Source organism: Euwallacea similis, chromosome 25, assembly GCF_039881205.1.
Source record: "Euwallacea similis isolate ESF13 chromosome 25, ESF131.1, whole genome shotgun sequence".
NCBI classification, from domain to species: Eukaryota; Metazoa; Arthropoda; class Insecta; order Coleoptera; family Curculionidae; genus Euwallacea; species Euwallacea similis.
In genome coordinates this window covers 1,113,475-1,139,533 of record NC_089633.1, presented here as the reverse complement: position 1 = coordinate 1,139,533, position 26,059 = coordinate 1,113,475, and the positions used below count along the sequence as shown (strand labels likewise).

Genomic DNA, 26,059 nt, shown 5'->3' with positions numbered 1-26,059 from the left:
TCACCATAAATGACGTAATCAATTAATCATCACACTGTTTTAACAGTAATTATTGTCTGTATGTCTAGTTCCGTTTAGTTCATGTTTAGGTACCGTACTTACTTTCCCAACACCGATATCGATTGACCCAAATGGTTTAAAAGAAAAATAACAAGGCCATCCTGCTCAGGTAGCACTGATTAATCACCTTATTAGAACAGATGGTTCAATTATTGTTTTTAAATATGGGTGAGTGCAGCCCAACAAATCTAAGAAAGGTAGCAAGGCCGAAAGGTGCCAGAACAATAGTATCTGCGGAAGCTAATAATTACGGTCCCGCCCTGTATAGTAGCGTTAGCCTATTTCTTTGGCTCACCCTGCAAATAGTTAATCATTCAGTGGACATCGGCGTAGGGTTTTCTTTTGCCTATAATACTGTGTGTGAGTTTTTGGCCTACATAAGCATTCTCCGCCACTGCGAGGTGTCCGAGTGTCAGTAATAATTGCAATTTACTTTTATTTTGATGCTGATCTAATTTGAAAGGTTGATCTAACATGAGCAATTTAAGACCCCATTTCTCTTCTAAACGGCTTGCGCAATTTTTTAGTGATTAATTTAGAATTATTGTTTAGTTACGATTTGGGTCAAAATTTGAGTATGGTCTTCTATGTCAACCACTGTACCTATTTACATATGAATACAACTTTTTCTCGGTGATTTTTCTGGTGGCAACTGGTTTGACAATAATAATAAATGCGTCCGCCAGACACTCTTGAGCCTGCATTTAACAGTTTTTAATCAGTATAAAAACGAGCTTTAAGGTGATCCTCTTGTAATTATCGATAATGCAGTATTATTTAGTGGTCGTGTAATATGGTCGTGACCCAATTGAGTCTGGAAGTGTATGTAGATATCCGGTTGCATTATCTTCGTATATATTATACAAGGTGTCTGTGAATATAATGCCGTAAATTCAGCCACGTAGTCTATGTTCTAAAATACGACGGAAACTTCATATAAAGATACATCGAAAGGGGCATCGTTTTAGATGTAGGGCGTGAAAGGTTGGTTCTTGAGGGTGGCTTTTATTCATATTTTTGAAACGTTTCGAAGAAAATTAATGAAATTCTATATTTAATTATAATTTTTTTGTATTCTTTCTGAATCTATAAAGAAATTGCCAAATTTGTCTAAGGGCTGGTAATAAAGGGAGAGGGGGGGGGGGGGGGGGTACTTAAAAGGTACCTAAAATTTTTATACTTGACTTTATTGACCATTTTATAGAAAAAATATTAAACTTGAAGATACTTACATAAAAAAGGTGCTTTTGTTGAAAGTAGAAATCTCAAACAGTTTTCGAGAAAATTGAGATTTAACAAATCGGTGCATGCTATATTTTATTAAATAAACATTAGATTTAAAATCCAGTTGGCTTTGAAATGAAACAAAAAAAAAATGACATTTTCGTACACGACAGCATTTATTAATAAAGTCTGGTGGTTTTTCGGTTTTACTGGAACAGTGTTTAATTACAGTTATTGTTAAAGAAAATGAATAAAAAAAGATTTTAAATCTGATCTTCATTTAATAAAAGATAGTATCCACCCATTTGTCAAAATTCAATTTTCTCAAAAACAGTTGAAAATTTCGATTTTCAACAAGAGTACCTTTTTTTATATACAGGGTACTTCTGAATAGATGGTAAAAATTTTAATGGAGGAATCCCAAGCTAAATTTAAGACGAAAAGTTCATATAAAGACATGTCCAAAAATTCTTCATTTTCGATTTATAGGGTGATAAAAACACTTTTCTTCCTTTTTTTTTTTATTACTTGTTTATTTTTTATCGAAAGTTGCTGAAAATTTGTACATATCATACGCCGAATGTTTCTTATAAACGGAAATTTTCGGACTTTGATTTCATATACGGGGTGATGCTAAGTATTACTAAATATTACTTTATTATTTATATTGATTGATGTGAACACCCTTGGCTATTACTGCGAATATTACCTAAACCATTGATTTAAGCGAAATTTTGCAAGAGACAGAAAAATGAGAAAACTCAATGCAGATTTCAGAAATTTGTCTAAAAGAATTAGAATATTAAAAGAAAAAAATATGTGATAAATGAGAGCTTAAGACCCATCAATCTGCATCACTCTGTATATGAAATCAAAATCCGAAAATTTTCATTTCTAGGAAACATTCGGCGTATAGTATGTACAAATTTTCAGTAAGTTTCGATAAAAAATAAGCAAGTAATAAAGAAAAGCGAAGAAAAGTGCTTTTTAACACCCTATAGATAGAAAACGAAGCATTTTTGTACGTGTCTTTATATGAACTTTTCGTCTTATTTATTTTAATTTGTCTCGGGATTCACCCATTAAAAGTATTATCATTTATTTAGAAACACCATGTAAATATTTCCAAATTTAACATTTTCTCTATAAAATCGTCAATGAAGTCCAATACAAAGAAGTTTAGGTATATTTTAAAACTGTGTATTATCGGCGACTAAAAAAAATATTAATTTCTTTATAGAGATTCAGAAAGAATGCAAAAAGTTATAGTAAAGTACAGAATTTCATTAATTTATCTCGAAACGTTTCGAAAATATTAATAAAAAACCATCTTCAAGAACCAACCCTTCACATCTTGTATTTCGAAAATGAAGCGTCTTTCGATATAAGTTTATATCAAGTTTTCACCATATTTTGGAACCTAGAATACATGGTTGAATTTATGGTACTATGTCGAGAGACGCCTTGTATAACCAGTCAGATACAAAGTAGGCGATTTTCATTACCTCAATACAGGGTGAAACATCAGGATTACGGGGTAGATGGAAATCTTTTATAACCCGGAAGTAGACTTTGATTTTCGACTTGTCTGTCACGAAAATAGCACCAAGTATATATCTCTACAAAAAAAAATCAATTTTCATCGATTACCACCGTATGAGTAGGCACATAAAGGATTTGAGCGTTCCCTCTGATGGAAAATAGCAAAAAGTCTAAATACAGGTCTCGAAAAAAATAGAATAATCACAGCTAACTACAGATTTTTTTTTACCACAAATGGTTGGATTGCTATTTCTGAAAGCTTGAAGGTATGCAGGGTGTTGCAGCAATGTTAATTAGGAATTTTTTCTCAATATGCCTCTAATTTCTGATAATTTTTTTTCCAAAAATTGACTTAGAACCAATAAATTACAAACTTTCAATAGCAAGCAATGCATTCCTACAAAGAAAAAATCTTCAACTCGCTAGTTTTGAAAAATTTTCACCATCTTCCAGATGTTAACCGGGAATTTGTACTCAGTACGCCTCTGTCCTTTATTTAATTCAAATGAATTTTTTTTCTCTCCAAACAGATGACTTAGTCAAATTACAAAATATCAATGGCGTGCAAATGTATTTCCTCAAAAAAAAAATCTTCAACTCTCTTATTTCGAGATGTTCCTGACATCTTCTAGGTGTTAATCAGCAATTCGTTCTGAGTGCGGCCCTGATTTTCATTAATTAAAATATTTTGTTTTTTAACAAATTGCAAAATTTCGTGACCTGCAAAGCTCTGCATCATATAAATTTGTTTAGTGAATAGACGCAAATGGGAGACAAAATTAATGCCTTCTCGTCGATTCCAATTTCAACAATGGGCGCTCGGGGCACGAATCTGAGCACTCATAGGCAATGAGAAATTGCGATCTAAATTTCAAAGTTGTTAGAAAAGCTCTAGAACCTAAAAATGTACCTGCATGTGTCTTTTTAGGGCCAAAAAGTGTTTTTGGTTCCTTCGCCTTCGACGCACTGCGGCGTTGCAGAGATATGCGCTTGAAAGTTTCTAAAAAGGTGGGAACAAACATTTTGGGGGTCCCTGGAAAAGGAACAGAATGAGAAAATTCCAGAAGGTTCGTAATACCCAAATTTTTCCCATTTTCAATTATCTTCAACGTTTAGCTTCTATTTCCTTTATATCGCTCATTTTTTCCGCAAAAAAACTTATGGCCTTTTTGACCTATACTTTGCGCATTTTTCCTAGATTTCTTCTACCTAATTCACTTAAGTGGAATTCCCACCTGAGTAAATTGATATAATCCGCATTAAAAATTATCTGATATGTATACGCCACGATTGTGTAACACCTAAAATTTATTGCAGCTCTGAAATTGGGTTAAAACATTTAAGGCAGCTGCAAAAATGTTATATATAATGCTTATTATTAATACTCATGTTCTAAATATACTTACGTGAGTGACTAAGATGGGCCATTCTTCTGCTTCTACGCTCAATGCGGTTGACCTATGCGTGCTGCAATCAACGAACCCAAGGAAAGTTGCAGTAAAGTATTAGAAAATATGACTATTCCGACTTAACTAGGTGATCTAGGCATACACCCATTGCGCAATACGGATTTTACTGAATTGTCTTGAACCAGATTTCATCGCAGACACTTTCTTGTAGACACCAAATGAGCATTTGCTAATTGGAAAAAACATCGTGGGCGGACATGTAGATGTGGTATATCAAAACGTAGATCGGAGTTCAAATCTGAAACAATGAATGGACGTTTAATCGGACCTTCAAAATACGCAAATTAATCTCAATATTTTGGAATGTGTCCGCACGCACGGAAGCTAGAAAAATCCATTTTGGGAACGGCTTGGAAGAACAATGGAATTTTGTGAAGGCGTTGCAAACTTCTCTAATAAATAATATATGAACCATGTACTTGACACCACAAAGGAAGACCGTGATTTGATTTGAATGAATGAATAAAGAAACGCATTACTATGGTAATAATTTCTAGTTTTTGTAACCTTGAGGATGATTGATATAAACGAAATTTTACATCTGCATTTTTATGTGTGAACGGACAAGGGGATAGTTGCCATATACCTCAATTTGCTCCTTTTCAAAAGCAAATTGACTGAAAAATTTCAATAATGATCCCATCGAAAAAATACGGCACTCTCATATACAGGGTGTAACACATAATCAAGGAGATGTTTCTGACTGCGATAATACTCTGCAAAATAAAAGAACTATACACCTTTGATCAAAATCGTATTATTTTTTATATACAGGGTGGCAGTTTCACATTTTGCATCTTTCTCGCGTACGCCTTGAGTTAAACTGTTGACATTTAGTACACGTGTTTTCTTTAAGACCCTCTACAATAAAATGCCAAAATGGTCGGTAGCCATATACAGGCTGTTACATTTTTTAGGTCATGTACTATTTTACGCTTTATATCTTTTTTTGGAACACCCTGTATGAATTCTTATATCAGATTTAAATTCCTTCTTCAATTCTTTAGCTTTTTGGTCTTTGCAGCATTTTCGTATTTTTCGCCGTTTTCGTAGAATTTGCAAAAATATCAATCGATGCAAGTTAAGAACGTAAAGGAAGTAAAGAAAAAATGCTCATCCGGCTCAGTTATCAACTATTTGAAGCAATTCGTAACATTTAATCAAATTCTTTAAAATGAAAATGAATCTAAACGAAAACAAAATTATAAAAATTATTAAAAATATTCTCCTCGCCAATCAGGGCCTCCTAGATCCCCCGACTTAAATAGTCTTGACTTTTTATTGGGGGGGAACACCTGAAATAATTAATGTATCCGACCTCAATTGAAATCTAAAAGAAGGTGCGAAATAAAATAGTGGATTTATGTAACGTCATGTGCAATACTCTTGGAATAGTTGAGAAAATCCGTTGGTCTATGACCCAAAATGGAGCTCTGCATTTTAATAAGAGGAGAACATTTTCAACAGTTTTTTTAAATTTTGTTTTGATTTAGATTTATTTTTAGTTTAAGAAATTTGATGAAATGTTACGAACTGCTTCAGATAGTTAATCACTGATAATTATTTTTTCCTTATTTCCTCTACGTTCTTAATTTGCACCAATACATATTTTTGCAATTTCTACGAATACGGTAAAAGATATAAGAATATTGCAAGTGACAAATGAGCTAAAGTATTGAAGAAGGAATTTAAATTTGATATCCGAATTCACACAGAGTGTTCCAAAAAAGATACAAAGCATAAAATAGTATATGACACAAAAAACATAACACTCTGTATATGGCCACCGACGATTTTGAGATTATGCTGCGAAGGCCTTAAAGAAAATAGATGTACAAAATTTAAAAAATTTAACTTAAGGCATACGCGAGAAAGACAAAAATGTCAAATTTAGCCACCCTGTATATTGAAAATGGTGCGTTTTTAATCATGCGTCTATTAGTATTTTTTTAATGATTTTAGAGAATACAATCGCCCCCTGAAATATCTCCATTATGATATGTTACGCCCTGTATATAGAGCACCTTATGATTAATTTTTCGGTCCAATTTCTCGTTTTGCAAATCGATTGGAATTTTGGGCATGGCCCCATATCAGGGCCGGCCGCGTCTTTCCTAATTTGGGTTACATAATGGGCCGGTCTCGAGATGTTATGCCGCGTATCATTTCACTTTTCGATATACGTGCGTGGGTTTATCACTCAGACTTACATGGTTCATGCTTGCATGGGCCATATAAAAGAGGTCTGTGGGCATTTTTTGCTTCCTCGTGGCGCACAGTTATCACTTTTAATTAAATTAATGGGTATTTTATCGTTATGGTGGCTTGAAGCTCTCCAGGTGGTTTGGTATGGTGTATGCGACAACAGGTAAAAATTTGTTTAACTTGAACTAGCCTGATCTAGCCTAAAGCACAGGAAACTCGACAGTCACACGTAGAAGGAAAGTTATAGATTCTAATCTTATATGTGGCAAATTAAAAAACCATATTTCCATGTATGCAGTCCTTGTTGAAGCTTGGCCTTGTAGAGCTTGTTGAAACGATTTATTCTTCAAGAAAAATTAGACCACAAAGTCCCGAGACATCGATGATCAAATTTTGAGAAATGAAGTAAGATAAATTCTGCTAAAAAATTCATTGATGGGTTGTGAGATACCAAAATTTAGAGCAATTTAGAGGTATTTAAAATTTTACTGGTCTGATATAGGGCTCTCATCATAAAACGACACATCGTGAATGTCTTTAGATTCTATGCACAATTTGATATGGAAGAAAAGACACAGTCTATTAAGATGTGGAGGAGAACTTTTACTTTTAATTACTCTATTCGAAATAATTATGAAAATTGCAAAAATCTACGGGGTACTCATATTTTTGAACAAAATTCCTCTGGACCCGCCCCGTCGGCATGCCACTGATTAAATGACAAAAATTTCGATTACATTGGCGCAAGCATTTTTCCTTTTAATAATAAGAAATCGATTTTCCTAAACTTCCACATGCTGTATTTACGAAACAACATAAGAACTTTTTTCTGTCTTGACCCAAGGAATATCCATTATTAGATTCATTGTACAATCATTGTTGAAATATCGACTCAGTTAAACCCGACTAGAACCACCCTAGAAGAATGGAACACCGCTGCTAATATAATTTCAATAAAATAATTAAAATAAAATAATTTCAAGTAAAATGAAGCTACAACGAAAAAAAATCAGGGTCGTAACGAAAAGGATTAAGAAAAAGGATCGTCATGAAAATGGTGTCGCTTTTCATTCAATATTATGAACATTCCAAAAGTTGTTCCAAGAAACGAAGTACATTACTGAACTAACTTTACATACTGAAAAAAACCGGGTTTGTACCAGAAAGGGTTAATAGGAGAAAAGCCTAAAGAAAAGTCATCCTTTATCCCTCAAGATTCATAAATGTAGAAAATGCAGTACGTCCCTGATTTCATGTATGTTGAGAAGAAAAATTGTACTTCACTAGTTTTTATGAAAATTAAATGTTGCCCATTTATTTCTTCACAATTAGAACTTTTCCTCACAATTTTTTCCTCACGTCCAAAAACTCCGTTGATTTTTATATCTTATTATGGCATTTGTGAATTTATGTACCTTCATTTAAAGACATTCTTGAAAATGTCTAAAGTAGGTATTCAAGTGGCCTCGCATAGGAAACTAAAGGAGATATGATTTATACAGATAATTAATTGGTATATTTTTGAAGGCCAATTATTTATATAAAATTATTGGAAATTCAGGTACCACACTCCCTGTAGTTATCTGAGACTTGAAAACGAAATGCAACCCAAACCCATATCTGTCGCCTTCGCACTCTCTCTGTTATAGCAAAGAATCCATACGAAGTACCCATATTCCATAACATCATCACACACATGTTACCTACCCTCACCACAAAAATATACCATCGGAACTTTGCAAAATCAACTTTCAAATTATCCGCCAGTCTGGTATAATGCCCCACCGAAAAAAGTAACCCTAAACTACAAGGTACCACCAGAAACGCACATGATCCAGTTTTCTTCGACCTACCGAAAAGCAAAGAACTCGTTTTAAAGGACGCTCCAAATCCGTCAATGAACGAAAGTAAGAGTGGTGCGTAAGAGTACCTGCAGATAGTATCACTTAATATACGTGCGAACCAACAAGTAACCTGTGATATAACACTCCTCAAAAGTATGACTTTGCAAAAATAGCAAAAAAGGCATAAAAATGAAGGACTTTTCGAAATTGCTTTTGGTACTCGGTGCGGTGTGGTGCGTTTTCCATGGGGTGAATGCGAGTTCCAAGAAAGAGTGTGGGGTTAACAAGGGACTGAGTACCTCAAAGTTGGTTTGTTACTATAGTACCGTAGACGTAGTTGATGGGTGTTATTGTACTCACGTGATTTTGCCGGCCAACGCAGATGCCAAGGCAGTTGAAAGATTGAGGAAAAGGGCTAATGGGGTGAAGGTTTATGTGACCGTCAATGAATTTAATCAGGTAAGGGAGAATTTTTTTAAATACTTTTTATCATTTAATATATCTTAAGCGAATTTTGAGGAATTTTAAGGCATTCTTAAAATTTGAATTGAAATTTTAAAATTTCTTCAAAACTTTTATGCATTTCTTCAAAATATGAAGAGTTTTTCTTATGAATATTTCAGTTTTCAGGTTAATTGAGGTCCAGATTAGATCATGTGTTTTTCTGCGACAATCATAAATTCCTCCAAACTCGTATATGTGCACAAATTTTCAAAGTTATCACTTTCCAAGATTGATTTAATTACTATTGCAGCATGCATAATAGGTGTAATAATTACAAACCGTTCCATTAATAAACTCTAGAAAATTGAAATAATTCATCTGATAATATCGGACCAAGAGATTCCGAATTATAATTAGAAAGGGGACCGCTCCTTACGAGCATAAATTAAAGAAAAAATTGCAAATGGCTCAAAATGGATTATACGCTTACACTACCTCTTGAAAACAATGAATCATGAAGTCTATAATAAGGTGTGTTTCGTAAGTGTGCTTTGAGATCGTTGATAAAGTTTAATCTGTTGAGATCAATAGGCAAAGAAGTGGGTTTCAGAATATTGGAAAATGCCGGTAATGACTTGTCGGATGAAGAGATTTTTAATAGGAAATGATTTATATAGAAGTTCGTTTAATAAGCAGTTAAATAATACCATTATGGGCGAAAAGTCAGAAATAGTGAAATATTAAAATCTTTCAACCATCTTAGTCGAAAATCGACTAAGAATCAAAAAGATATTTGGCCCGGAAGAATTTGTAATTACCCCCAGTGTGCCACTTTCCCTACATGCAACTCCACCTTCTCCCTTATTACATAGCTGTCTCTGTTTATCGCGTGGAGTTGGAGACACCAGATAAAGTCTCCCTCCTGTCATTCCTGTGTGAGGAAATCAAAAGCTGATTGGATACAATCGCCCAATGTTGAATTTTCGCAGAATTTCACGGCAAAATAATTCACTTTAGCTGAGCGATTGAAGTTTGAGGCGATGGAATTTTCGCAGATCTATTTTTTGTCGCGTATTACTTGTCCACTGCTGAAGGAGCATTTAAAAAATAATGATTATAATGCAATCTAAAGCGTGTTTCAGCTCTTTCAAACCAGATCCTATAAAATTATTCCTTACATCATAACCAGTCGCAACTAATGGTACTTACTCTCATGTTTGGAAACCCCAACTATTTTTATAGCAGTTATTTGTGGCACTTAAGCTCTCTGTGCAAAGCGTTTGACATTATCATCACTTAATTGTCGGAAAATTACCCTGCATTAACCACGTCCATTTATTTCTAGGGGCTCATCGATCTCCTCAAAAGCACCAAAATCGACGGATTGGAACTCAACCTCAGGAAACTCGACTCGAAGAACGACATAACCGACTTCATATCGACGATTAAAACGAAAATTGGGTCTGATTTGGAAATTATCCTGGCAATACCTCCTAAAGCGGAGCTCGTGGCCAAATACTTTGATTTTAAGCCTCTCAGCAAGCATGTGGATTTGTTTGTTCTGCAAACCGCCTTTTTGGGGGCGTCCAGCAATGTCACTTTCCATCCTAGCAGATTATCGGGAATGTGGGATATGCAGAATACGGTAAGAATGTTCATCAAAAAATTACCGTTCAAAAGAGGAATCTCTTCTCATTAAAAAACCTATGTTTTCAAATTTCCTGAATTGACCTGAAACTCAGGTTTCAAGTCAATTTTCATTGAAGCTCAAAGTCAAAATTGTATGATTTTGTAGGAACATTTTAATACATAAAATCATACAAATATTTTTTTTTAATTTTTGCAGCAAAATAGTTTGGAAATCATAAGAATTTCAGTTTCAACATTGAAACCTCGTTGAATTCTGGTTTCGCTTTTTAAAATTTTCTCGTGCTTGTAAGGTAAAATATCAGTTTCATTTGGTATTTAGCAGATTTCAGTTTCAACATTGAAATCTGCGGATTTTTGGTGCTCCACTGAGAGTTATCAAATAAGAACTGACGTTTTAATTTCACATTGAAACGATAAAACACTATGACGTGAAAGAGATTTCGGTCTCAAACACGGAAATGTGCTACTGAAATTTATCATCTAAGAACATATACTTTTATGGAATAAAATTAGCTTTGGGTTCACTGAAATGTCACATTTTCAAATTTAAAAACTGAAATATCATAAGGATTTGAATATTATGCTTAAAATCTTGTAAATTAAAGTAGTTACGGCTTCAGAACTAAAATGAACAAATTTTGATTTGGATTTTTGAAATCTCTTCTAGAAGTTTGATTGAAATTTCCAAAATCCGAGCCTGTAAATTTTAAATTTCTATGGTTTTTGGTTTCCATAAAATTCTGGTTAGAATTTTGATTGCAGAATATTGATGCTGTATAAGAACTGCTGTTTCAAGTATTGCGCAAATCATTTTCTTCTTTTTTGATTTTTTACCAAATTTTCGAATCCATCACATTTTGGACCCAATTTTCATTACCTTTGAGATTTTATTATAAAAAAAATTAATTTCAATTCAAAACAAAATTGAATGTGTGTCGTACATGAACTGTGCGGATCTAAACATTAACTAAATCAACGTACCCTCTACCTTGCACCGTGACTTTTTTTGGTTATTTTTGGACCAATTTTTCGAATTCGTGAGATTTCTGAAGACAGATTTCTATTTTGACCTCAACACTGAAATTTTCAAGTTCCGTTTGAAGCTATTTTTCACGGAATGTTTCTCTTGCTAGATTTTCACACGTTGTCTTCACAAAAACATGAATATTTAATGCTGCAAAGCTCTTTAATTCATGTATAAGTTAAATCAGTAATAATTAAATCCAAACCTTCAACCACATTGTGGGAGGATCTACTTTCGATTTTGTCGATTTGTCTTGTTTTTCAAGAAATATCTGCAGAGGTCCTTGAACGTTTTTTTAGTCCTTATGGTAACGGCGCCTACATAGCTCCTCCTACGGATAAATGTCCTACTATGGGTTACAACCGGAATCCTTGTTATAATTATTCGCAACATGGCTAAATGACCGGAGATTCGATGATTTAATGTATAAGCTATGTCAATGTTTCAATACGAACATTACAATACAGAGTGCTCCAAACAACTTTAAATCAAAAGACACAGAACTTTCCTATAGACTGTATGATATGGATTATGATAATGCTTTGTTTGACCTGTATGGCATTTTTCTGACCTAGTTTAAATACCTTACATTGTTCTACCGCAAAGTGGGCGTTCCGAAATCCACATAATAACCAATCAATCGATGATTGACATCTGCTGTGGATGAAGAAGGATGTATTGCATTTCATTCCCTGTAAGGATCTTTTTCGAAAATGTGAAGGTCCTGCGGCCCCATTCTAATAAGACATTTTTTTGACCCGAAACCAAACCTCCTCTGCAAAAGCCTTGGAGGATGTTTTTCACGATCAATCATCGCGAAGAGCTGTTTCGATGTTCCTGCCCCGAAACATTTTTTCCACTTCTTTGTTCACATTTCAGCGGCATTTACATAACTATTTAGGTCCTCCCGAAGATCTGTATTACAGCAAGATGTAACTTTGATTAATGGATTTTTGTATGTTAATTTAGGTATAAGTGTGTAAAAACTAAATATGAATAACAACATCCAAGAATGAATTAATGAGATTTTAATTGTTCTGACTAAAACCCTAATTGGAATCCATCAAGATTGAATCAGTTATCGAGATCCGGTAGCCTTTACCAGTAAAAGTCCTTTATTGGAGCAAAAAAGTTTTGAAATGTCAAGTTTTTTTTTTAAATACGAGATTATTAATTTTGATCTGAAAGGACACATATATGGATTAAATATCAAACATGCTCTGTGGTATTTATGTGTAATGTCCGCAGGGTCCCCAGATATTATTGAAAGTTTTGCCTGGTTTTTGAAGCTTTTTCTTATTCGCGTTTAGGACTTTCCCGCCCACATTTGAAAACGAAAAATCTACTTTCTTGCACTAGTGCAAGAAAGAGGATACTCTCCCCGAAAAAATAACTTCGCCAACTACTTTCTCATATTGATTATCTAATAGGGACTCTGATATTTGTTCATCAAACACAAAACGGAGAATCTGAAGTCTCCCAGAAAAAATACTGTTTCCAATTCCTGTAGGAAATGTCTTGATTGCTCCCCGCACAGCAGTTGCGTGTGGGAAAGTAACACTTTCGGCATTTGTTAGAAAAACAACCATTCCAGTTTTTTACGTAGTTTCGGAAGTCTCGCAAAACTTCAAGATAATTTTGTAAGTATGAAGTAACTATGCATGAACTTGAAAGGCTTTTGAGAAACTTTTTCACGAAATACAGGTCAGTTTTTTGCAATGATTAATGAAACGATCTTTGAAACTAGCAAACTTTCGAAGTCGGTTAAACGGGGAAAGAATTATAGCTTTAGGGGACCAATTTAAAGCCACTTTTGGTTCCTTGAAAAAGTCCATGGCTTACTAGATATTTAGCAAAAACCAAATTTTGGCGATTTCTTTTAATTGATTTAGTCGTATAATATTTGGTTCTAGAGAAATTATGTAAATACAAACATTATAAGTAATTTTGCTTTGAAAAGAGAGGATAATCAAATTTTTTCTGATCGCTGTTATTTTTTAGATATGGCATAAATTTAGTTTTTTTAATGGAAAGCATAGTAGGTTATGACTTATTTAAAAAGATATTTTTTCAAATTTTAAAATGATAGCAATAACTAGACAGTTATTTCTCAAAATGGCGGACTTGCAGCCTTTTTGTAATTCAATATTGCAATTTTAAGATAGTTGGCCATGAAATCGTTGATATTGATTTATTATTTGTTTGACACTGACAGCCCGCATCATTTAAGTCAGACATAAATTTAAATTTTTGACTTGCTTTGATAAGAAAACATAAAGATATTTACAACAATTCTTGAAGACATTTTAAGCTTTCCACAGAATTTTGAAAATTTTAGAAAGATTTTGGTGTTAGAAAAAAATGAATTATTGTACGACTTTAATTGAAAACACAATTTAGCTCCGTTGTTTGCAAACAGCGCTCTAGCTCCTCAGAAAGAAGAAAAAGTACTTTTCTCTCTGCGCATCATAAACTTACAATAGTAATTTTTATAAAGAAGGAAAATGCTACTTTAACTCCTGCTTGTCTTTGACAGTACTAGTCGCGTTTCATTTTTTCAGGTTAAATAATGCCTGTTTTTTTTTATTTATAAAACAGAACATTGGTTTATCTGAATTTTTTCGTCAAATCATTGAAACAAATTAGCTGCATGATTTTAGAGGAAAGCATTTTCCACTGCCTTGAATGTTACATTTGCCACATTATTTGCAGGAGTAAAAATAACTTTTTCTCCTCATTGTGCAAAAAATTATAGACTTAAATACATTAAATTGTTTTAAATCACTTTTGACAGAATTTTTGGCAATTTAGAACCATTTTTTTCAAAAGCAATTTGGAAGTGGAAGAAATCATATAAAGAGTTTCTGACGAATCTTAATAAGGGTTTTATATCCATCTACTAACCCTCTAAAATTTTTAGAAAATTGCAAGAATTTATAAAGAGTTTTGAAAATTTTTATGGCCTAAGTCAAATTTTAGAGTTCAAAAGACTTTGCAATTTTTTTAAAAGGATTTTTAGTGAAGTAAATAAGTTTTAGGAAATTTTTGAGGAAATATGTGATACTGATTTTAGAATTCTATTAAAGAATTTCTTTGCATCTAAATATTGATTCTATCAATTCTTAAAGATGTGTTCATAAGATTGTTTCAGGCAACTTTATGTAAACAATCTTGAAAAATTTTGAATAATTAGAACATCCTGCTCAGAATAATTTTGTTTTCAACATACTCGTATGTTTTGAACTCATAAGTAGGGTATATTTAGTTGATATTATGTGATAGGCAAACTGTTGATAGATAAATAAAGTTGGGACTTTTGAAGGAAGTTAGAAGTTCATAGGTGACCATTAAGAGGACAAGTGTCCTGACTAGAGAAAACTTTGTCCCATGTACCCATTCTTCCGTTTAACGCTAACAAGCGGTGTTATAATGCCAATTTATACGACTACATTCATCAAGCACACTCACATTTCTTACAGCTAAACCATTCTGGTTTAAATGCATCAGCTGCTTCCTGCATAATTCATCAAACTATTGCAAGCTGGACATTCGACTGGTTCTCTGCACTCGTTCGGAACCACGCCCATTAATTTCTATTGAAATCATCCATTATATTAAATAACATAATCTTAAAAAATCATTATGTAATATTCTAATTAAATGCTGGTGACCGGCTATAATGCCCAAGGGGGCTCAAAGGCTTGTCTCCGTTCACGACTATCATTACTGAAAAAATTAAGAGAGTGGTCACTGTAGGAAGAAAATAATGTGTTTTTAAACTTCCGCATTGGGAGAACAACACTTCCTGAGATGGAGTTTGAAGAATAATCTCGCGGCTTTTTCAATCCAATACTCGCTATTAGTGAAATTGTAACAGGATGTAGTACTAACAATGACATTGTAGATTGTAAGCACCTGCTTCAGCATTTTTTCACCTAGCATTTATATGCTTCTTATGAAGAAACAATAGGAATTTTTAATGGGTCGATGAATGATAATACGGTTGCATAATTTTTAATAAAGCTGAGATTGTCAATCAAAAATTCTTTCAGGACTCAGTAGTAGACCTAGCAAACGGGCTTGGGGCCCCCTTATCGAAATTGGTGATAACGGCTCCAGTTCAAGCCTTCCAGTTCACCCTACAAAATGAGGAATACACAGCGCCGGGAAGCCCTGCTTTGGATCTGAAATCTATCACTCGGAACGAGCTTTGCCACCTGATGGAGCGGGGAAATTGGACTCTTGAGAGAGATGAAGATCAGGCAGGACAATATATATTTAGGTGAGGTTTTTGACGATATTTCTTTTATTTTTCTATTCATAAAAGAAAGAAAAGTACCACATATTCTACTGCCACTGTCACGGCCTCCATATGGATGGTCGTTGGTACGCGTTACGCTAGAAGTACCACCATGGGCAATGTCGAACGTATTAGGTAAAACGTCTGAGCACGAGTACAGAAAGTGGAGCGGTTGTTGCGTAACATGTTTTGGCTTTTATGTACAGAGTGAGCTAAAAATGTTGTTCAGTATTCAAGAGGCATTATGCGGTGGAGAGGAAAAAGGGAGATCTGAAACAAATTGGCTTGAAAATAAATTATTTTTTTTATTGCCAAGAGAAACACGTTTTCAGTGCCTCTCTTGCTCGCTTTTAAATTCAAACATCGCTGTTCGATCGCAACATTAAATCAAACTGTCTGATTTGAATTGCACATAATACCATGATATATGCAAACCTCCATAGGCGCTTAGATCAAACGGTGACTAATGGGCCCCATATGAATTTCAAGCCTATCGAATTTTTTGGACTAGTTCGTAGGTCCGTTAAATTGCATTTGAATTTACAGGTGTGTCGGGTCAATGTAAAATGCAATAGTAAACGATAGTTTTAGGTTCCCTTGACTTTATTATTTATTTTAATTTAGTGTGGATTATTAAATTATAACGTTTAATTAACGATAAAAACAATGAACTAAATTAAGTAATTGGGGACAGAGCAAAAGAAGCTCATAATGACTTGAAAAAAGAATTCGGAAGCATTTTTAATCTATTTGAGACAATCTGGCAACGTTTAATCTCATTTGAAAATGACAGCAGTGACACATCTCCATGTAAAAGTTAGAACAAAATCGCATCGCGGTATTGCCATTTAGCAACTTCTAATATCTACTACTTCTGTGTGAATCGATATAGCCTGCACTTGATTTTTTTCCCAGCGGTTATTCCCTCGCAATATTATGCAAATGAATTAATTAAAAATGAAACACCCATCGACTCAGTTATAAACTAGGACGCATTTTAGGGTTACACAACAAATCTGCACAACATTTAGGGCAATTACTCGAGTACACGTGATATTAAAATCTCTCGTCTCGATATAAATTGCGAAGTATTATCGCGAAATTGTCGTCCAATCGCGAGAATATGTTAATTTATTATTGGGGAATTAATTAAATAAGTATTTTGGGCGTGGTTCGGCGGTATTACCTGGGTAACTATGCAAATGATCCTCACGTATGTTGATAATAAAAAAGGTTTTGTTGAAAAAAAATGGTTCATCAGCTTCTAAGTGTTGTGAAAGGTACCAGAATGGGTTCAGCAATTTCATTGTTTTTGGTTTAATAACAAATAGTTGATTTTTTAAATATGCTTATATGCGGAAGCTTTCACTTTGCATTTTTCTCAAATTTTGTTCTAAAGCCAGCAAAAAACCTTCTAAAAGCAATTGAAAAATAAAAGAATCGAAGAGATCTTCAGATGAATCGAAAGATCTAAACTAAATATTTATTATATAATTGATTTTCTTTCCTCCTCAGCAATGATCAGTGGATTGCTTTCGATGACTCCAAATCGATAGACATCAAAGCGAAATATGCAAGAGTCCGAGGTTTGGCCGGAATTGCTCTCAAAGATTTATCACAAGATGGAGGAACTGAATGTGGAACCACACTTTTAGAGGCAGTTTTCAATGGTATATATACATATATACGAAAAAAATCTTTGATTTGTTTATAAAACAATTTCTTGCGTATTTAAGGGCTGTCAAGACAAGCTCGTGCTCCACGACAGGCGGTACTACACTCGTTGGAAAGAGAAATTGTGGACAGTTCTTCGAAGTCTTTGGACTCGGTTCAACTATCCCCTTTTAGAATCTCCAGGGTTATTGATACTGAGGGGAAGATTCATGTGGTTCGTCAGGTAAGTGCAAAAATATTTGGTAATGTTTCAGCCGGTTAAAAGCAGCTCTTAGTGGTCTTTATGATTGTCCGAGATAGCTGAGGAGGTTGACAAAATCGGAAAAAATAAGAAATTACTAATTCATTTGTTTATTTTCTTTGTATGAGACAATGTTTTAGTTGATCTAATTGTTCGGATTTTAAGTAACAAACATAAGAAAATAAAAAAAGTTATGCGATGGCCGGGAATCGAACCCGGATCAACTGCTTGGAAGGCAACTATGCTGACCATTACACCACCATCGCATATATGTTTAAAATGCCATAACTCGTAATAACTTTCACCTTCTACGTAAATGCTCCACTTTCAATTTTTTTAAAGTGAAAGTTTATTAGATCTCATATAAAACGTTTGATCTCGAATAGACAAATGTAACAAAATAAAAACACTAATATGGTATAATTTCCCCAATAAAGAAATCTTTAATTTCAGGCTTTTATATGTATATTTTTTTCTTTCGGTTTCATCAGATATTTAAAGTTAACAGGAAAAGAGAATTATTGATTTTAACTATGTGTGGATAGTGTGGTAATGTTACATTTGACGTACATCTTCCCAATTTTAAGGTTTCACGAACTTCTTCCACAGACAATTTTCAGTAATAATTTGTTATATTTCTGTGTTAATATATCCTCAATTTTTATTCAATTTTCCCCCATATTCATTATTTTCTTCCTCTTTGAATTGACCTTAAAAAAATTTCAGGATAGTCGAACTGAGTTCCAATGCTCCAGACAAGGTTACTTCGTTCATCCCCGATCTTGCAACAGGTTTTACAGGTGTGTTAAATTTGATCAACTCACCGATGACTACAATGTATTCGAATTTGATTGTCCTGCAGGTAAAATTAACCATATTCACCAAAACAAATTTAAAATAATTATTACTATCTCCTTGATTTCAGGTCTGGCTTTTGATGAACGAGTTGAAGTTTGTGTGTGGCCTGGAAGCCTTCCTCATGGTACTCCTTGTTCCGGAAGCAGTGAAATCGCCCCTGTTCCAAAGGAGCGATTTGTATGCCCATCTGAGCCTGGTATAACTTAAATAAAAACAAATTTTTCAAACAGAATTAATGGGTATGTTTTCGTATATAGGCTATTATCCAGATCCGGAAAATTGCCGTTGGTTCTTTGCTTGCCTGGACCATGGAAAATCTGGACTAACTCCTTATGAATTCAGGTGTCCATTCGGCTTAGTTTTCGATGGAAAAAGGCTTATCTGTGAATGGTCTTGGTTGGTGCCGAAATGTGCCAGTGGAGCTGGATTCGAAAACATCCACTACTATGGAGGAGGCAATAAAGGTACCCATAAATTAACCTTTCATCAATGTCTTCATAGATATTTCTCCAGGTGCATCAGACCTCATTCTCCAAAACTACGATGGACTTGGAAGTTTAGGCTCCATCAAACTAGGAGGTATTGCTGGTTCCATAAACAAACCACTCTTCACGATATACAGTAACGTTGGTACCTCCTTGAGACCTGCATACCAAAACTCCGGGGGTTACATCGTGGGTTCAAGACTCAACTATAATGCAGACCAATCCTTGCAGAATGCTGGGTTATTGAAGATTAACAATGGGGTAGTTTATCAAGCCACTCCTTCCAGTGTGGGGTATGAAGGTACGGATAGGTACCAGGGAAGTTTGGCAGAGATTGTATCTTCGGCTGCAAATTATGAGGGGCAGTATCAGAGTGGGGAACTTGAAGGAAATAATGGATATTTATATGGGGGCAGTTCAAAAAGTGTTGATGGAGCTGGCAGTGGAGTGGCTGGCAGTATTAATATCATTGGAGGAGGCTATTCCGCTGTTGGTAAGTCTTTTTTGGAAATATAGTTTATAAGTAGATAAGGAAAAGTTGTCAAAAGTTGGAAACATGGTTTTTATAGATAATATAACAGCTGTTTTGGCTTAGTTCGTCTGTCAGTGTTATATGGAAACCATTTTGGTTTGACAGATGAATAATGCAGTGTTACCATGTACTAACAAAACAAAAACGGATCAAATCTAATATACAGGGAGTTTGGAAAAGTTGGTACAAAACTTAAGGAGGTGAAAATAGAGTCAAAAATAATAAAAAGCTCCTATAAACATTGGTCCGACGGAGCACCGTTACTGAGATATGGCCCTTCAAAGAGGTTATATCGTTTGGTTCATTTTTAAAATAACTTTCTCTTTAATTAAGATTAAGATAATGAAATGAAAATTCTAGGTAATAATTATACCATAAAGGTTTTTAACTACAATAAGCTTCATCAAAATCAATTATAAATAAAGATAGTTTTTTAACTACCCTTAATAAAAATTTCTCGAATTTGTTTTCTTCTTTTGAATTATCAGCAAATAATATTTTTAATGAATTAGCCTTTTTGGAAGAAAATATTTCTATAATTTTTTTCGAATTCTGCGTAATTTAGTCAAAAATAGTAATTTTTTAAATAATGTATGGCTTATAACAGTAACATTTTTTTGATATTTTCACATGGTAGCTATCTTGCACAGTGACAGTTTTATTGTAGTGATTGTTACTTTTGCGTGCTATCATTTAAATTCTTACGTTTCTTAGTTTATTATGTTAATTAGCAAGTTTGCAGGTACATTCGTAGGTCTCTTTCAGCGTGCAGACTATTTCCATTAGTGAAAGTGACATTCACTTCAATGATACTGTCACCATGAAATATGCCTACTACGTGAAAATGTAAAAGAAATGTTACTGAGTCATACATTAGTTAAAAAATTATTATTTCTGACTAAACTACACAGAATTTCAAAAAAATTTTGATAATTTTTTTCTTTAAAAAAGGCTAATTTATTAAAAAATAATATTTTCTTAATAATTTAAAGGAATTAAAAATTTTGAAAAATTTCTGTTAAGGGTACTTAGAAAACTATTTTTATTTATAATCCATTTTGATATGAAACTTATAATGGTTTAAGACCTTTATGATATGATCAATTCTTATAATTTTCCTTTTTATCTCAATCAGAAAGAAAGTTATTTTAAAAAATATCCAAATGATAGAACCCCTTTAGAGAGCCATATCTTAGTAACAGTGCTCCGTCGGATCAATGTTTATAGGAACTTTTTTAATTATTTTTGGCTTTACTTTCACCTTCTCAAGTTTTGCACCAATTTGTCCAAATACCCTGTATTCCCAATTTTCATCAGGCACCTTATCAGAAGTTGATGTGTCTCATAATGGCGAAGGTGACATTGTCAGTTCTACTCCTTCAATCCTCACAGTTACTGAAAGTCCTGCAGCCAGAGTAACTCCCATTCCTACAGTGACCGCAGTGCCAGTCCCTGGCATCAAAACCATTGCAGGATTCGATACTATTCGAGGTATTATCCCTATATAAACTCCAAGAAAACTCCTATCAAATCGCCATTCCAGGAGGTGTAATCGCCAATACTCCAGAACTTCAGTATAAAGTAAAGACCCTTGAAGATGCAGGACTTGGCAACAACATATCTACCAGCTATGTAAACTTCGTGATAACATCACCCCATGGAAGACACCCCTACTCACAAAATGAAGGATACATTTACAATAATCAAGGAAAAGATTTTACTGAAAGACTTGTCAACACTGTTAGTGTAACTACTGAAACACCTTTCGTGTCGGTGACCACTGCAAAACCTGAGGTTTATGTGTCGTCCACAGCTCAACCTGCCTCAATACTGCAAGAGGGATATGTAAACCCCAAACCTGGTTTGATAACAGTACACGAAACACCATCACTTATTTATAGTACCCCAAGACCTCAGGGCTATTTAGTGCAAGGTGTAGCTGAGCATAAATACTCAGTAGAACCTCAAATTGTAATAGCTTCAACTCCAGCTACTCCTTCAGTATCCCCTATAAGCTACAATCAACTGCACCATTTTAAAAGACCTTCAGCAACGATAGTGGAACAGTCTATATATCAACAGCCACAACTAGTTACTGCTTTCCAAAAGCAGCCATTAAAGACTCCCTATACTTATCAACGCGTCGCTCAACAGGCTGTTGGAATTGCCTACAAGCAGCCACAAATTTACCAACAGTCAATTCAACCAGGAATTAGCTACATTAACTTTGCCAACAAAGCTGAGTCTGGTAGTTCTAATTACCAAAGTCACATTTCCCTCAAACCAAATGTAAAACTTGAAGAGACTCCTATTGTTTACTCTACACCTAAACCTGTTGTTTATACTTATCAGAAACCCGCCGTGGAAATTTACTCAACTCCCAAACCAGCTGTAGTTTCCAGTTATTTTAATCTTGCAAATGCCAAATCTACAGAGAAAAATGTAGTGCAACAGCAAAATATCGGCTACAGTTATCCTAGACCTTCAATCAAGTTCGAAGAAACTCCAATATTAACGTACTCATCGCCCAAGCCTGCTGTTGTAGTTGAAAACTACAGTTACTCCAAACCTTCGGTGCAAGTAGTCGAAACCACTTATTCGACTCCTAAACCTTTTGTAGTGCAACCCGCGCAAGAGGCTGTAATTTCCAGTTACTTTAATATTGCGAATGCCAAAGCTTCAGCGGAAAATGCAGTGCACCAGCATAATATCGGCTACAGTTATCCTAGGCCTTCAATCCAATTCAAGGAAACTCCAGTGGTGACGTACTCATCTCCCAAACCTGCTGTTGTAGTTGAAAACTACAGTTACTCAAAACCTTCGGTGGAAGTAGAAACCACTTATTCGACTCCTAAACCTCTGGTAGTGCAACCAGTCCAACAGGCTGTAATGTCTAGTTACTCTAATCTTGCCTCTGCTGAAGGTACATCAGACAATGTAGTTTTACAACAAAGTGCGGATTACAGTTATCCAAAACCCGTAATTAAGTTTGAAGAAACTCCTGTTGTGACTTACTTTACTCCCAAACCTGTTATCGAGGTGTCTACAGCTAAACCAGTTGTTGTTCAACAAGGTTATAGTTACCAGAAACCCGCAGTGCAGTTTAATGAGATTCCTGTTACTTATTCAACTCCAAAACCTTTTACAGTGCAATCAGCTCAACCTGCTGTAGTTTCCACTTATTTTAATTTTGCAACTGCTAAAGCTACATCTGACAATGTAGTACATCATGAAAATGTGGGCTACAGTTACCCGAAGCCTCAGATTAAATTCGAGGAAACTCCGATCTTCACTTACTCAACTCCTAAACCGGTTATCGAGGTGTCTACAGCAAAACCTGTTGTAGTTCAGCAAGGTTACAGTTATCAGAAACCTGTGGTGCAATTTGTTGAAACTCCGGTTACTTATTCAACTCCAAAACCTTTTGTAGTGCAATCCCCTCAACCAGCTGTAGTTTCTAGTTACTTTAACCTTGCCACTGCTAAAGCTACATCTGACAATGTAGTGCAGCAACAAAATGTGGACTACACTTATCCGAAACCTGAAATTAAATTTGAGGAATCTCTTGTTGCCACTTACTCCACTCCTAAATCAATTATTCAGGTCTCTACACCCAAACCAGTTATAGTCCAAGAAAGCTACACTTATCAAAAACCTGCAGTACAATTAATTGAAACCCCAGTGACACATTCAACCTCAAAACCATATATAATTCAATCAACCAATCCAGCTGTAGTTTCTTCTTATTTCAACCTTGCCAACTCGAAACTTACATCGAACAATGAAGTGCAACATGTAGACTACAGTTATCCAAAACCTTTCACCAAATTTGAAGAAATACCTACAGTCGTCTACTCCACGCCAAAACCTTTTGTTCAAGCAAAACCAATTGTAGTACAAGAAGGTTACAGTTACCAAAAACCTTCAGTGGAATTTGTAGAAACTTATTCAACTCCAAAGCCGGCAGTGGTGTCTAGTTACTTTAACTTAGATACATCAAACGCTGCAGTAGACAGTGTAGTTAAGCAACAAGTAGGCTATAATTATCCGAAACCTTCAGTTAAGTTTGAAGAAACCCCTGTTGTACCTTATGTATCTACCTCTAAGCCTATTATCGAAGTGTCTACGCAAAAGCCACCGGTAGTTACTCAAGACTACAGTTACCAATCTACACCAAGTCCATTTGCAATTCAAGAATCTGTAGGCTACAGCTATCCTAAATCATCCGTGAAGTTTGAAGAAACTCCTCAAGCAGTCGTGACAAGCTACTTTAATTTAGGAACGTCTAAAGTTAATTCACAAGAAAACTACAATAGCTACAGTTATTCTACTTCAAAGCCTGTAAACCCTCTTCTAGAAATTAAACAAACTCCGGCGGTCTATTCAGCGCCAATACCCAATTATGTTGTTACTACTACAGTCAAACCCGCTGTAGGTAGTTATCTTCCACCATCTACCCAAAAGCCTGCTGTAGTGAGCGAGTATAGTTATGTAGCGTCAACTACTAGTAAACCTGTAGTAGAGCATAGACCAGTGCAACCATCAGTGGTTACAAGTTATTTCAATCTAGGAAGTATCGCCCAGGAACCTCTTATACCATCACCTGTCGTAGTTGTGGAAAAAAAGCCAACTGTAGTTAACAGTTATTTCCAGCAACAGCCAAGTAGAAGCTACAGTTATCCTAAGCCTGCAGTGCAGTTTAAAGAAGAGCCAGTGCAAGAAGTGCCCTTTGTGAAGAAAACTGCGTATGTCACTGGAAATTATGAGCAAAAATTGCAAGAAAACTACAATTATGAGCAGGATTACAAGCATTTTGGCAAAGTTGTAGTAGAAGACTACCAAGCCCCGGATTATGAGAAAGTCAGGTTGAATCGAGTGCAATATTACCAACCTAAAGCAGTAGTTTTAACGACTCCAAGGCCAAACTTTGTGTCTACAATCAAGAGTATTGCTACAAAGAATCTTGAACCAGTAACCCCAGCTACAGTTACTTTTTACGATAGTAGGTACACTTCTACTCCGGCTCAAGAATTTGTTAGAGTAAAATCGACAACCTTGGAACCTATAAGAGAGTATTTGCCGGTTACCCCCACAGTGAAAGTTACCACCACAGCATTACCCAAAGTAGTTAAAGTTGTGGAGAACTTTGTATCACCGGAAGTGACTACATTAGCCCGGGATTATTTGCCTGTAAAAGTGAGGACCAAAGCTCCGAGGGTCGAAGTTGTTACCCCCTCCAGGGAGTATTTACCTAGCAAGAAAGGAACTACAAGTACTGTAGCTCCAGAGATCACTACTTTGAATAGAGAATATTTGCCTGTGAGGACTAGGGTAAAGACCACTTCAATCACTGGTGAGAGTTGAATTAGATTTAAAAGCAAAAATATTGTAATTTTCTTTACAGAAGAGCCGTCCTACAGACCTCACACCATCAAAGTAGTGAGACCCGTCACTGTAATCAAAACCAACGATGCGCATCCACTTCTTTCGGCCAAGTTGGGTGCGCAGTGCACCTGCGTATCAAACAAACTCACTCTGCGCAGAAAGCAGAAAGTGATTGTTGTGGAGGACACAGAAAACGATGAGGATTATGACGTTGAGACGGGAAGTAAATTGGTGGAGAATTATGAACCACTGAGGGTGGTCGATATTGTTCCCACCACTTTAAGACCTCAAACGAGAAAGGTTAAGGTGAGATTTGAGGGTGAATGTATGATGAAAACGATTATCGAGGGAATTATTTTAGGTTTATCCAGTAACATCGGTAACTGAATTATTCTACCAAAAGAGCACTACAGAGGACTCAACTCCATCTGATGGAGAGATCGTCAAAGCTGTTCGCTCTGGTTTGAAATTGGTGAAACAAGCTGCAAAAGATGGTGCCAAAGAAGGTGATTATCACGGTTAAAACCTAAAACATGTAGTACTCAATATTGATTTAGGTACCCAAGAGGTGCTCGCTCACCAATTTGACCGCTTCGGCTCTGGTGGCGTCCGCAGTAGGACCGAAACGTTGCAAGGAACCATCGATTGCCAAAGGGCTGGTCTGTTCAGACACCCCACTCAATGTAACAAGTTCTACTCCTGCAGGTGGGATTGCAAGAAAAACAGGTTCACTTTGCACGTGTTCAACTGCCCGGTTCAGTTGACATTTGATAATTCTTTGGGGGCCTGCAATTGGCCCAGTCAGGGACCAGCATGCGTAGAAAATACTTTAATCACTAGCGATTAGGGAAGGGGATAGTGAGTGTAAATATAGTGATTTTGTTACTGGAAATTTTAGTTGCCATATTTAATGATATTGCAAAATTTCTATGATATTTATTGCATTCGGATTAACAGTGTAAAAAGTTTCCTTATATATTGTAAAATGTTTTGTATATTTTAGTCAATTGTAGTTAAGTAAAGGTTAAATAGGTTGTAAGTTATTATATGCCATGATTGATAATGATGATGTTATGAAGTTTTTTCTCATAATCCCTTTATGGGTTCAAACCTTAAATGGCA

At 35.1% G+C, this 26,059-nt stretch overlaps 1 protein-coding gene and 1 non-coding gene across 2 annotated transcripts; one reads left to right on the top strand and one right to left on the bottom strand.

The window, feature by feature from the left end:
• The first annotated feature begins 8,280 nt into the window (after positions 1-8,280).
• On the top strand, positions 8,281-26,015 carry LOC136416867 (uncharacterized). The gene is made up of 14 exons (XM_066402251.1): positions 8,281-8,803; positions 10,134-10,433; positions 15,515-15,744; positions 17,278-17,432; positions 17,499-17,659; positions 18,404-18,539; positions 18,603-18,731; positions 18,793-18,999; positions 19,049-19,513; positions 20,870-21,043; positions 21,096-24,905; positions 24,957-25,243; positions 25,299-25,443; positions 25,495-26,015. Exons 1-14 carry the CDS (start codon positions 8,534-8,536, stop codon positions 25,782-25,784), a joined length of 6,759 nt encoding a protein of 2,252 aa, XP_066258348.1. The 5' UTR covers positions 8,281-8,533; the 3' UTR covers positions 25,785-26,015.
• On the bottom strand, positions 17,872-17,943 carry TRNAG-UCC (transfer RNA glycine (anticodon UCC)). The gene has a single exon. It is a non-coding gene; the product is annotated as a tRNA-Gly (tRNA).
• Positions 26,016-26,059: the final 44 nt, after the last annotated feature.

What these genes read in the sequence shown, in the direction of transcription:
- LOC136416867 (XM_066402251.1), top strand. Translation starts at nt 8,534, where the DNA reads ATGAAGGACTTTTCGAAATTGCTTTTGGTACTCGGTGCGGTGTGGTGC. An exon ending in TGTATGCCCATCTGAGCCTG is followed by an intron (nt 18,732 to 18,792) that starts GTATAACTTAAA and finishes TTTCGTATATAG; the next exon opens with GCTATTATCCAGATCCGGAA. An exon ending in AGGAGGCTATTCCGCTGTTG is followed by an intron (nt 19,514 to 20,869) that starts GTAAGTCTTTTT and finishes AATTTTCATCAG; the next exon opens with GCACCTTATCAGAAGTTGAT.